Source organism: Megascapheus bottae, chromosome 19 (genome assembly GCF_031878675.1).
Source record: "Megascapheus bottae isolate mThoBot1 chromosome 19, mThoBot2.hap1, whole genome shotgun sequence".
Classification (NCBI taxonomy): Eukaryota; Metazoa; Chordata; class Mammalia; order Rodentia; family Geomyidae; genus Megascapheus; species Megascapheus bottae.
Window position 1 is genome coordinate 12557991 of NC_143527.1, and position 14488 is coordinate 12572478.

At 39.3% G+C, this 14488-nt stretch overlaps 1 protein-coding gene across 1 annotated transcript in view; it reads right to left on the reverse strand.

Moving 5' to 3' along the window:
• Positions 1 to 201: 201 nt before the first annotated feature.
• Wdr7 (WD repeat domain 7) overlaps positions 202 to 14488 on the reverse strand; it is a 256133-nt gene continuing 241846 nt past the window's right edge. Inside the window, exons 27-28 of the mRNA XM_090353041.1 lie at positions 8085 to 8189; positions 202 to 2801 (exon numbers count right to left, since the gene is read on the reverse strand). Of these exons, the coding sequence (XP_090209167.1) occupies positions 2598 to 2801; positions 8085 to 8189 (309 nt within the window). The 3' untranslated portion in view covers positions 202 to 2597. The remainder of the gene's footprint in view (positions 2802 to 8084; positions 8190 to 14488) is intronic.

Below are 14488 nucleotides of genomic sequence, written 5' to 3' on the forward strand. Positions count from 1 at the left end.
CTTAATTGGAAGAGTGCTAGCCTTGAAAGGACAGTGCTCAGGCCCTGCATTCAAACTCCAAGACTGGCAAAAAATAAAAAACCAAAACCAAACAAAAACCCCAGAAAGGTAAAGAAGTGTATGTATGTCAACTGAGAATGTTTACAAAGAGTAACCACTGATCTAGGGTAAACACTAAAACAGTAACAGTGCAGAAAAATAATCAGTATAATTCAGTTTTATTTAACACACATATGTACACAGGGACATTCAGCACGGGTAGAATCCATCAAGTGGAGAAGTCATCCAGAAATGCCTTGGGAGGCAGACATTTTAATTCACTGGCTATCCACAGTGAGCTCAATCATTACAAGGTTTTCATACAGGTGTCACATCATGTCATCATTTGCTTGTAAATTACCAATGAAGCCACATATGTCTCTATGTTTACAAGGATGGGTTCAAATGCTGTGCCAACAAAATCAATAAAACACTGAAAGCGGATACTGGGATGATAATACAAAGTTTAGCCAGGGCCGAGAATTCAAGCTGGGGTTTATTTTGGGACTGTGGCTGTCAAAATAGCCAAGGACAGCATCATATAGCAAGAATTAAAATTCGAGTTAAGTAGTTAAAGATGTCTAGCCATCAAGTTTCACGTTGTTCACAGAAGCTTATAGTTTACAGTCTAGACCCAGGACACGGAAGGTCTTCTCCTCCAGCCCTCACAGCTTTATGTTCAGCCTCTACTGGGATCCATCTGTACATTCATACATTCATGGTAGCCTCATTCCTGACACATAGAACATTCAGTACAAACAAACTTCCTATGATGTAGGTTTAACCTCATCTTCTCAAATAGTTTTGAAGTCTGGAATAAATTCATCTCCATTAAAATTCATAAAGTAAATGTGTGCTGGGTAGAGAGCAGGCTCAGGGACCCACTGGAACAGCAAAGTGTAAGTTTTAGTTTACTTCATGTTTCTCTATCTACACCGAACACAGCATGTCGAACAAATGAAGTCTACACTGCGTAGTTACGTTCGTTTATTTTCCTGGACACTACATATATAATTATTATAAATACAATGTACGTGCATGTGGGCATAAATTCACCTTTGAAAAAATATCTATATTAAACCAAGGAATAGTATAGAACTACAATCAATGGAAGTGACCTTTCCTATAGGATGAAGGTGATATTCTGGGAGTAGGGTCTTAACATTTTCATATGCTCTTTAAAAATCTCTTTTCAATAAAATACAGATACATTTGTTTCTGGATCTTACTCCTTCATTTCTGTATATTATATCAACTCTGACAATTTATGCTTTTATAATTAAATGCATCTATTATTGTTTTGGTTCCTTTGAAATTTTTTCTCTGAATTGAATAAATTCATTTTTACTGTTGTTTTTAATAAACCATTTTGCTCAACTAATTAATCAAAAACCAAACCAACAAACCAAACTAATCTCATCTGACTTATATATAGACCCAAGTGTGCTGGGAACAATTTGTACATAAAGTAAGCTACAGACGTTTTTCTATTACTATAAGTAAGATCAGTATAGTTTGACATAAGAAGAAAGTGATCTAAAGTATACTTAGAAGCATGATGAACAACTTTATGTTAATGCCACTGAAAAACATCAACAGCCCTCACATTTTCTATACACACTGAACAAAGTACCATAGTCATTAGTTTTCTAAGATATTTATGCAAAAGAAATGCTTTTCTAGTTTTCCTTTAACTTATCAGTAGTTGGAAGGCGGCTTATAGTTATCAGGGATAACTGACCTATGTCACACACGTGGGAACTTCTGGTTGCAAAGGTCCTGGAAGGAAGGAGGAAACTTTGCTCAACAAAGGGTCCACAGCACACAGGAAGGCCTTCATTTTAGATGTATGCTATGCTTCCACACTTGGTTCTTTAGCCCAGAAGTCCCTCTCTGAGATTATACAGTGACTGGATAGTCACATTAATTAGATCATGAGTAGTGAGGCGACAAGTGTCTGGAAAATTGTATTTTCTGTAAGGAAAAAATAGACACTTATTTTAATATTTTCTCAGTCTCAAATCGGCTAGGTGTTAGTAAAGAAGGTAGTGGCAAAATCCTAGGAAATGGAACGATTTCCTAGCAATCACTGGAAGAAAAACAACCATGTAAACACAGAGTCTGTTTGGTAAACAACGGTATGTTTTAGGAGATCAGAAGGAAGTAATTTCAATAATGAGGGCTGCCTTACAAACCACCCCAAGGCCAGCGTCAGCCTGGCCGGGTTGGAGAAGCAGCAGCAGCAACAGCAGCAGCAGCAGCAGCAGCAGCAGCAGCAGCGCTCAGGAGCTGGGCTTTGAGGGCTGCAAGTGCCTGAGGTGGCTACTGATTTTCAGCAACCGGAACGTCCTTAGGAATGGCTGGCTCTCCCCTCCCGGCCGGCAGGAAAAACCCACTGAGTGACAGAATGGCCACGTCCTGCCCAGAGATGTGTGCTGCCTCTGAAACATGCACAGGTGACCGCGCTGCCCCGCTTCCCCCGGCCGGCACTGAGGGGGACCTGGGGCAGGACAGAGATCCAGGAGGAGGGAAGGCAGCAAGGGTGGCCGCCAGCAGCACTAGACCATAAAGCGGTGCTCCTTCCCGTCGTGGGCCATGAGGATGACGTTGCGGTTGGAAGTCCAGATGAGCCGGGCCAGCCTGAGTGCGTTGTGCGAGCCAGGGGACGCAGGCTGCACTGGTGGCACCTGATAGGTTTTAATGCAGCGCAGCTGAGGGGCTGAGTTCAGCATGCCGATGCTTCCCAAGAGCGATGTGTTCATCTGGAGTGACAGGGACAGGAGAGCACAGTGGTCACTTGAGGAATCCTTTCCCTCCCCTGGCTAGACAGACTGGTTCCATCTCTTCTGCCACCTACTTCCATGCTCTCTTTGTAATGGTCATTCCCATTCACCTCCACGCTACTCTAAACTTCTACAGGGCTCCTTTCAGTAGACTGCCAGTTGATGTTACTATAAATGCATCAGTCTCGAGTTTTATTTTGTGGGCAGAAGCTGATGGAAGGAGAGCCTCAATGATCTTTAGGAAAGGAGTTAAATGACAGCTGCCTATAAAACAGCTCAATTAGACAACATTTAGGACTTGTGGGAAATATTTTTATGTTCTGACAAAAAATACCAACTGTATTTCCCAAAGAATAAGTTGATGAAGACTGGTTTTACAATTTATAATTTGCTCAAAGAAAATGAAGTAAAATTAAGCTGTTGACAGAGTGGTAATTGTCTGGATTAAAGATGGAGTCCTGACCGCACCATGCCTGATGCCTGCTGTGGAAAGCTGGCTCTAGGAAGCACCCTTATTGCACCAGGATCACTTTTGCCCTAGTGCTTTGCTGTCCTGCTAGAGTGCTCTATGTCTCATGATGGTAACTTTTCATCAGGTAGTGGCATTTGTTTCTTTTTTGGCATTTTTTTTGGATTAAAAATGTCTTAATATGCCTACATTCACCCTAAATAACATGGAAATTATGAATCATGAGCAAGCAGACATTCAGATCATAGTGCTAAATATGGAACAGCAGTGATCCAAGCAAACTGCTTTCAGAGTAACTGAGTCTGAAGGTTTCTTTAGATTGTAAATACCATTTAAAATGTTTCTGGTGTGCATTGTTTTTGCAATCAGAAAAGCACATGGTAGGCATGCTGCTGGGAAAGAAGATTCAAAATAATTTGTTTTCTTTGCACTCATTTTCATTTCTAATTATCCTCTAGAGCAGAGCCACCATCGACATGGACAAGACACCAGGGACGCAGGTGACCCTGTGACCTCTGACCCATCACACGGAAATCCTAGCAGACCCTGGGACACTTAAGATGTGTTATTGCCCCTCTCATGCTCTGAATTTGGATCAGCGCAAAGTATAAGCCATTCCCTTTTTCCGGCTTCTCAGCAGCAGGATGGTGTCAGAGGGCGTAAATCATGGTATCTCTAGCAGAGTGCGTGCAGGCTCCACTGACATTTTCACAATTTAAATCATCTTGAGTAATAACCCTTTTAAGATGACTAATGTTACTGATTTTCCTGCATTAATAATAGTGCCGAACACAACACAGAGGTGAAAAAAAATCACTAGTGTACGAGGTCACATTTTAAAACCAAATGTATGGTTATTGTTAACTCTTTCTGCTAAAGTTCTGTTCACATTTAAAGCCAGGTGGTGCCTTATTGTTGTCCTTCCAAAAGCCTCTGTCCTTCCTTCCTTTCTTTGTATCTCCAAAAACTTTACAAAAGATAAAAATTTAATGTATTATTAATTCCTGGAGGTTTCCAAATAATTTTCATCTTAATAATAACGATGAGCTTGATTTCCTAGTGCTCATTTCAAAAAAATAAGCAACAATATAAAATTTAGTTTTTTTTATAGGATATACTGAAATGATTCACAAAACTGCCTGCTAAAATAAACTAACATCAACAGGCTTACACCACTACCACCACCACCAAATTTCTCACTTGAGAAACAGCTACATACTATTTTTCACTCTTCATGGGTATTCTATGAAAATATGTCTGAAGCTGTACTTTTAACAGTTGGCTTGTGATGCAAACACTAAACATGCATAGATAACTTCTCCACTTTTAATTCATTCTTTGATATTCAGTCACATAGAAGACATGCATTGAAGGTTAAAGTAGAGGGGAAAAAATACATAATAGAAATGGCATAGAGAGAATGAGAAAAGGAGAAAGCCATTCTACAGCTTGGTTCCCTTCATTGCTGAGCCTTACCCTACTTTGATCAAGGTCCTCAGTAAGCCATACGGCCTTCCTGCCTCAGAACAGAACCATGAAATTCTTAGAGGTACACACTGTTATAGTTGCAAATAGTTTAAACAATAAAGACCCTCAAGTTCATTAAATTTCATTATTTCTCACACCATAGTTTCATGACTTCCTCAAAGGAGAAATGGTCTGGAGTAGCAAAGTTGGCACTCATTTTTCCAGTAAGCTCAGCAAAAAAGGTGATGATACTGTTATTCAACATTTATTCTTACTATTTTGATAAACAACCTTTCCAAACTTTAGGCATATATATATATATATATATACACTCTATATACTCATGAGGAAAAGCAGATTTAAGGAATTTTCCATAAGTAAGCTCCCATTAGACAGTAGTTTGGTAATCTGCTTTTTAACTCAACAAAACATTGGGGGAAATCTTAATGGCTAATGATTTTATTTTAAAATGCCCCAATACTATTCTATTATACATGGAGTAAATAAAAGGCAATGAGACCAGAGTCTAACTTATTCATTTTATGAAAGGAGTTTTTTGTTTGTTGAATGGTGGTAATCAGTTTTAAGGGGAGGAATTACAAATGAATTTTATTACCAAGCATTACTTGCTTAAATACCAACAGATACATTGGAGCAAAATAGTAAATTGTAGAAATAGGATGTTAGTAAATCAGATGGTTTGACAGATTTGCCAAATTATATTATTCAGCTGAGCATGTAAACTATCTAAAATGCAACTTTGGCTTTTCCTTTTCCTTCAGAGATATGCTTCACAAAACGAGTACTAAGATTATTTTCTGAACATAGAAACACAACAGATAAATTCAACAAAACAGGACATGCTTTAATGTTTTTCTCAAAGTAAGTAATGTTGCACAAAAACCTTTTCCTAAGTCTCACTTGAGTAATTATCTAACCAATATTAACCAATATCTAACCAATATCTAACCATTAACACGCATTTCTCAGCGAAGATTTTAATAGTTGATAGCTTTAGAAAGGCTCTATTAATAAGACTTCATTAAGTTTTCAAAATATATTGCAGTATACTTACTGAAAGAATACAAAAATATTCTCATACATCACTAGTACTAAACGAGATGTAGCTAAATAAATAGGCAAGTCCACTAGGAGAGAGTAGTGGAAAGATTCAACACTGTCCTCCAAATTGTCTGTAATTCAAACAGAAGGCCGTTACATTTCTGGAAGAAGTTTCATTGCATTTTCTTGATAAAGCTGGAATGATCTGTTTCTGTGCCTTCCATTTCAATTGCAAGACTGAGCTGGGTATAATTTAAACTTCCAGGGAATGGGCTGTATCTTAAATTCTGACAGTGGCTTTTAGAGGCAAATCAGAGATGGGGTGTTAGCCACGCTGCTGTGTGCTCTGCAGAGGCAGCCTTTGAAGCAGGTGTGCTATGAACCAAGGACAGGTGCTGCAGCTCTACCACGCATGGAGCCACAGGCACAAGTGCCTGGGGGCAACATATGCTTGAGAGAGCCCAGAGTGAGCACTGAGGAGAGGGACTGGAAGAGGCAGAGTCTCGAAAAGACAGTATCTGCTGAACAACTTTGATCTATAATCAAAGGAGCGATGCTAACCCTAATTCCATCAGTGCGGTGGGTAGAGGTTTTAATAGAGAAAAAAGAAGCACGGCAAGAATGAACCTTAAAGTATCATGTTGAACCTTAAAGATCTAGACAAAGGGGAAAAGGATATTTTATCATTTAGCAAACTCAGGAAAAATACTGAATATAATCTGGATAATTTTAGAGATACTCTTTTATATAACATTACATTTTCTTATCAGAACAAAACTTGGCAGGAAAAAAAGCAGGAGCTTAGTTCTTTTTTATCTCTACGAGGCAGGCAGTGGCACAACTCAGGCTCCTTGAGAGCAGAGCCCAGTGCGTGTGTCACTTGTTCATCTAAAGTCCAGGCTGACACCAGCTCCTAGACACTGAAGCAATGCAAGGTGAATGGAGATTTCTGTAACCATGGCTTCAAGATACGGGGCAAGCAGGAAATAAAGGAAAATGTATATCAAAGTAGAGTTGCAACAATGAAAGAGCTACAACCACTGTGTCAGATTTATGTACAAAGAACCATTAACTGGTGAACTTTGAAAGAACCATTGTGGCAAGAATCTAATTTATAAACACGTAAAGAGTGATGGTGGAATTTCCATGGAAAATGCCAGTCCTGTGGTTACCCACTGGGAAAAGGGGAAGACTGAGTGAGATGTCTGACAGAAGGAATTTAATATGAGCTAATTAAGATGCTGGAGATACATTCTGGAAGAAAGGATAATGAGAAAATAAACTGGAAAACGAAATTAGATAAGAAGTAGAAAAAGTCTCTGACAGATTTGGAAGTTGTCACACTTTAATAGCATGTTGTTAATTAAGCAATTTATTGTATCCATTTTACATTTTATTAGCTATTGATTTTTTTGTGCCATCATCAAGTTGTGCTGAAGCCTTGTTTAAACTTTTATTTTATTTTTCAGCTTTCCAAGCAACAGGCCAAACCTTAGAAAACACACTTGTATCCTGGGAAAATAAAAGTAAATAATTAAATTTTAAATTAACTCTTTGGGGGATGTGACAGAATTTAATATCTGTGTGTCTGTCAGCACTAAAAAGAGTAAGGTAATTGAAGGGCAGGTGGGGTATGATTAGGTACTGAGGGGATCTACAGTAAGAATTAGTTGTTCAAACTAGTGTTCATTCCAATCAGAATTTAACACTGGCATTTTAAAATATTTTGAATACTTTAGGAATTAACATTATGTGGGAAATTCAGAAGGAAAGCAAAAATCACTGGCCCATGGTCCAAGACTTCCATGGAAGGAGCCCAGTAACCCAAGCAAGTCCACTGCTGCCCATTTCCTTTGGGTCACACACACATCTCATTCTTATTCACTGCCAACTTACTGGGCGCCTCTCTCTCTCTCCCTCTCTCTCCCTCTCTCTCTCTCTCTCTCTCTCCTCTTTCAGTCCCTCCCTCTTCCTTCCATTCTAACCCTTCCCCCAGTGTTTTTTCCGGCTTGGCCAAAATGTTACTTTCTCTGGAAAGCATTCCTAAACTTCACTGTCTGGGTTGCCTCTCTACTGTGCTTGCATGCTTGACTCCCTGGTGTATTGCTAACTGTATTCTCAGCACCCTGCATGCTGGTGCCTCAATCAATAAATATTTGTTGACATTTGTGGAAGAAAGGGAATTGAAAGGCAGGATGAAGGGGTGGAAGACAGATTCAATGGGAAGACATTCCCACCACAGGGAATCATGCACTTCCTCTTACCTGCCAGAAAGAAATGTGGCTGTCAGTGTTGGAGTAGGTAGCAAGATATCGTCCATCAGGAGCAAAGGACACTGCAGTGATTGGCCCTTTGTGTCCATGGATGGTCTAAAAGAAAATCCACAGGTCATAATGGAATGCTTCCCCAAAGCTATCACAAGTACACATATCAATTCAACACTATAGTCTACTATAGTCTGTGTTTATAAAATCAAGTTTTTACTATATAGCCAAGGAGGCTTCCTTCCTTCTCTCTCTCTCTCTCTCTCTCTCTCTCTCTCTCTCTCTCTCTCTCTCTCTCTCTCTCTCTCTCTCTCTCTCTCTCTCTCTCTCTTGTCTTTTGTGGGTCGTGGGGCTTAAACTCTGGGCCTGGACACTGTTCCTGAGCTATTCTGCTCCAGGCTACTGCCCTACTCCTGGAGCCAAAATGCCACTTTACATTTTCTAGTGGTTAATTGGAGATAAGAGTCGCACAGACTTTAGTACCTGGTCTGGCTTTGAACCGTGATCCTCATATCTCAACCTCCAGAGTAGCTAGGATTACAGGAGTGACCACCACACCCAGCCTCAAGGGCTTCTCTCTTATTCGGAGAAGACCTCTTTTCTATTGGGGAGGACAGTATGAGCCCAAAGAAAAAACAAACGACCAACTTAGTTCATCAGAGGGAAGAATTTTGAAACTAATTAGAAAAAGTAATAACTTCATCACCAAATTATACAGCAATATTGGTTATTTGAAATGAAAAAAAATCAAAGCTATATTACATTCTACATGTCCTAGAAAAGATAAAGATTATAATTTCAGCTCCTTAATAATCGCACATTTTTCACATTTTACACTTGTTTTCTACCAACAACACTATGTTTAAATGTACATAGCCACAAGGAGTAAACATATATACAGTCACACATCAGGGGTTTGGACACACAAATAAATCAAATACTATTAAAAACAAGTTAACAGGAATAGTTTTTGAACCACTGCCAATAGCTCACATTGATTTAACCATGAATAATAAAAAGGAAGTCGCATTTTAGACTATGTCTTTGATTTTAAAAAAAGGTTCTTAATAACAAAGTACACTTGGACCTGATGATACGAATATATTACATAGCAAATTAGCTATTATAATTATATCCAATAGTCAATTGTTACTATGTTAACTATATTAACTAATATCCAGTCTTCTCTTTATCTAGAAAGGCATGGTAGAAAATGTATGGCATCAAAGAGAGATAGTATTCATCTGTAATTTTGCTCCATCTGTAATTTTTGATGAAGTGTAAGTCTCTGTGTACATCAGACTATGAGATTTGGCCCACACACATTGTAAATTCTAATAAATTCGTTTTCAAGAATCCTATCTTAAGACTAATGAGAAAGAATTGTGTTTGCATGCACGTGCATATGCATGTGTGTGTGAATACATGTATATTTTCCATGTTCTTGGCAATCTGATTTTTTTCTTGCCATTTGACTTTCAATACACCGTGAGGTCCAAAATGTACCTCTTTTCAATGTTCAAAGGAAGAATGTTATTCTCATATAGACGTGGGCTTCAAGCAGCAGAGGGCAGTGGTTTAACTTAGCCTGGCTGGGTTTTCCTTTGGGCATGGAACCTAGGACCACATTATTTAAGATATCTATCACATAGGGATGATGACAATAAGTGTAAGAACTACAAAGAGTTTTGTGAAAAGTAAATGGGATAATACTGCTCAATATAGGACACAAAGTATAAGTTCGATAAACATTACTGACATTTTTATTACCTTCTGTCAGTTTTAGAAATGACCACACAAATGTAAACAATCAGTTATTCAATAATATTGCTTAATGATTTTCTTCACACCCCCCCAACAACAAAAGAAAACCCTCAAACCGTTTATGTTCAAAGTCAGCACCCTAGAATATTAAACTGCTTAGAAAGGGACTTCAAACTGCAGCATTTCACTGAAACAAGCATGGGAGCTATCCATGGTGCTGGCCCATCAAGTACTACTTGATGAAACAATGCGTACGCTTACTAAGTCAGCTTCACAGCCATTCACTAGAGTGAAAACTATTTCAGGCAGGAGAAACACTCTCAACCAATGAAATGAGGGAAAACCATCCATTCCCACATAGTAGACAAGCTTAATGTATGCACTGAAAAGCATTAAAAAAGTCAACATTTTTTCTGTTAAAAAAAAATCTGCAATTCCACTGGGCTAACCTGAAGGCTGATTTTTGTTGTTGCTGTCGTTAAGATAGGCAACTGGGAAGGCCTTGATTCAGAACAGAGGTTGCAAAATGAGGATTATTACATACAAAAATTGTGCATATGTTTTGTTTTGGCCTGCAAAAATATTTAAAAACACTTTAAGCTCATTTCTAATGGACTAGATCTCATGTAAAATCAACACATGGCCAGTTCAGTCTGGGCACCTCTTCTTCACTTCATTGGTTCAGCAGCTGGTTACAGAGGCAGGGATTTAGAAGCCCTGCTCAAAGGAGTCTTCTGTGTCACAAGGCACTGCCCTGCAGTTTAATTTTTCTCCCAGAATATCTTGTAAAAGTCATTTGATCTTGGAATTTTCTTTCCCCCAAAAAAGTTTCTCTTCCCATATAAATTTTGTTCTTACCCTGCAGTAGTAATAACATAATGTACCAGGGCTTGCTTTTCTCTAAGGGAGCTCAAGATGAAATTTCTACTCAGGTTCTTTTTTGGTGGGTCATGGGGTTTGAGCTGGGTGCTGTCCCTGTGCTCTTCAGCTGAAGGCTACTGCCCTACCCCTGAGCCAAGCCCCAGTTCCCGTTTTCTAGGGGTTAATTGGAGATATGAGTCTCAGGTCCTTTTGTGCCCAGACTGGCTTTGAACCTTGATCCTCAGATCTCAGCCTCCTGAGTAGCTAGGATTACAGGCATGTGCCACCACACCCAGCTTCTACTCAGTTTTTACTTAGTAATAAGGATTTCCTATTCATTATGCTCATCATTTTGTTTTTAATCTGTTGGGGTGGAGATCTAGTTATTTGCTCAATTTCAATTTCTTAACATTTTTATTATTACCTTTAACTAGTTGTACAAAGGAGTTGCCATATAACAAAAAGCAGCTTACAAATACAAGATATTGATCCATGATTCCCCTTTCAACATTCTCACTTATGTCTCCCATATCTACTCCTTCACTTATTCTTAATTTTGTAGGATACACATTGGATTACTGTCTGCACCCCCCACCTCTCCTTTTTATCAGTCCATCCTTTTCATCCAATCCACACTCCTCCCCCCTTTCTTGTGTTGGTCCTGGGCTTGAACTCAGGGCTTGAGTGCTGTAGCTGAGACTTGAGCCACAGCACTGCTTTCAGCTTTATTTATTTATTTATTTATGTTTTCCAAAGTAGTGTATTGGAGATAAGAATCTCACAGACTTTTCTGTCCTGGCTAGCTTTGAATTGCAATCCTCAGATCTCAGCCTCTTAAGTAGTTAAGATTACAGGCCGTGCCACCAATGCCTCCTTCACTCCACTCCTTCTGACTACCCACTTTCTGTGTTTTATCTTGCTGAACTTTGATTTTTGTTTTCTAAGGAATTACACTATTTGGTATCTTCCTTGAGTCTACCCTAGTTCAGTTAATACATTTGTATACTCTTACATACTACTCAACTTATTTACCTATGAGTTTGTAAGCTAAATCCAGTTATGTAAGCTTCAATGTGTACTTTTCTTTGAAGTCTCTCTGCGACAAAGGGGCCACGCTTTGGTTCAAATGAACACACACACACACACACACACACACACACACACACACACACACACAATAACATAATGCCAGGTACCCTCCCTAGCTCCTTTTGCCCTTACCTGCATTAGAACATCTTAAACCCTAGGAGCACTGACTGCAGCTGAAAAATGTGCTGTCCTCTAAGGAAACAGGGACTACTCGTGGCAGTAGCTTGCTGTTTAAAATGGTTTGGTACATCCAGTGAATTCATTACCATCTCAGCCTAAGAGGTACTTCAGCTCTCACTGTAATGGAAATGTTGCCATTGTCTCTTTCAGATTCTCAGAACTTCTAAGGTCCTGTGTAGGGACCACCTGAACAGACTTTAACATCCACTGTGACAGCTGCCTAGGGGATCACAGCAAACTCCCAAGTGCTTTGTGAAAAGGCAGAGCCAATCTTATGGGTCTCCAATGGTAGAACTTTAAAGCCATTTTTCGAAACAACAGGTTTCAAACTAAAAAGTAGTTTGGTTGATTTTTATAAAATATGCAAATAGGTTATCATGCCTTATTATATTTTTAATCAAAGGAATGGCTATCTGGAAAAGACAGAGATGGAATACAAAGAAATTAATCTAATTCAGAAAATGCCAGCCATGAACAATAAGGGAAATCACACAATTACCTGGAGTAGAGGCCAATGGCTGAACTGTTAAATACTCCCCACCCCTTTGCCTAATAAAAGGATCAGAGAGGCCAGATTAATAATGAGTAGTACTTACACACTGGTTTTTAACAAGAAACTAGAATTCTAAAATGTTTTGTCAGTGTGAAGAGAAGCCAGGAGTAGTTAGAATGTGCTCTTTAAAATTGCTCTTCACATGGTTTGTCTCTTAGAAAAGACAAATGATAAAAAGCTTCCGAATGTTCAGTTTTTGACTTCAAGCAAAATGCAGGAGGGTGAATAAGATTAAAGAGAGCATTTTATATTTATTTTCAGGTTTCTTCATTCTTTTTATGGGAAAGGAAAACACCAACTAAACAGAACATTTTGTTACCTCCAATGTAAGTTATAAAGAGAAGATATCTGAAAGTAGTCAAATTTTGCTTTTCAAACATCATCACAAGGGCCAGGTGCAGCATGAAGATCTATAATCCCAGCACCAGCAAGGCTGAGGTAGGAGGAATAAGGGTTTCAGGTCAGCCTTGGATGGCCCAGATAGACCCTGTCTCCAGTAAAACCAAAAACAGCAAACCAAAGCAGAGCACCAAGCCAATAAAACTTCGCCAAACTATCATAGGATGAGATTTATAACTTTATAAATCACGGAATCTTGTATTTTGTCTAACTGTCACTTGAAAAACACCTGGAAACATAAATGAACATGGACTAAGCCTGACAGCCCCAAGGTCTCAGAGGCAAAGTGGTCCCCATGAGCATGGCCTTGGAGAAGAGCAGCAGAGCAACACTGAAAAGCCTGCTGAGCTGAAAGAATTAAAAAAAAAAGCCCCTAGTTGATTGCAGATGTGCAAACAGTCATGCTCTCACAGGCTTGGCAGATGCCTGGAGTTTAGAGTGAGCCTGAAGTATCCACTGGCACCTGTAGGCAAGAAGTGAATTGAAGAAGGCCAGACAGACAGTGAAGCCTCAAGGAGTGCCCAGGAAATGAGGATAGAACCCTGAAAAGAAAGGGAGAGGCAATTTCAAAGACTTCTCTGAGGTGATCCTACTTAGTGATAATCCACAGTGCCAGCCTAGTGAGGGTCAGGGCATGCTCACCTCTGCACTTGATGTACTACCCTGCATTTTCTATCTCTTACATATTCACACTTAGAACATGCTAGGCAGTACATGGCAGAGTGATGGAGAAAGTGAGACAGGGAGGGGGTGGGAAGAGAGGGGGGGAGGTGGAGGAGGAATAGGAGGGCAATAGTGATGACTCATTTGCATACCACACTGACATCCCAATACAGGAGGCCATGCATTTCATGGCTGGCTGGCAGGGAAGTAACTGCTCACAGCAGAGAAGACAAAGACATTGCCGTGACTGTCAGCTTTGTCAGGCAAGAAAAAGCTCATTCCAAAAAGAACCATTTCCAATGAGTTCACAAGTTAAGAATTAATTATATTCAAGAAGAAAGGTTTCCCTTTCTTTTCTCCCAAGGAACCAATTTATGAAATTTTTATTAGCTATTTAAAGTTCATCTGTTCAAGGAACCAAATGATAGGTTCAGAAAATAATTTAGGTAGATAATAATGTGATTAAAAATAGATGGTCTCATCTATGGATGATGAAAGGACTCCAAGTGAAATTTAATTATTGCCCAGCACTAAACCTCTCAGGCTTCTGTGATTCCAAGGACCAGGAATCCTAAAAGGACACCTGTTTCTGTCTGCCCATGGACAGGGCTACCTGAAAGCAGTTTGATGGTTAAAAATCCATTTTATTTCAAACATCTCTATAGAAGCCCCCAAAATGTCTCCTAAGAATCCTTTTCAGTGACTAACAATGTGTACTGTCAGGAAATTTTCATGGCATCAAATGTAAATACAAATGCTCTAAGTTCTGTGCACTTCCTCTTGTGCCAGCTTCAGTAGAGATGGAAGACAGTCATCACCACCACCACTGTGAGAGCGTCCCACAGAACTGACACTACTTGTTGCTACTTGCTCTGCTTTGTTAGTTCTTTTCTTT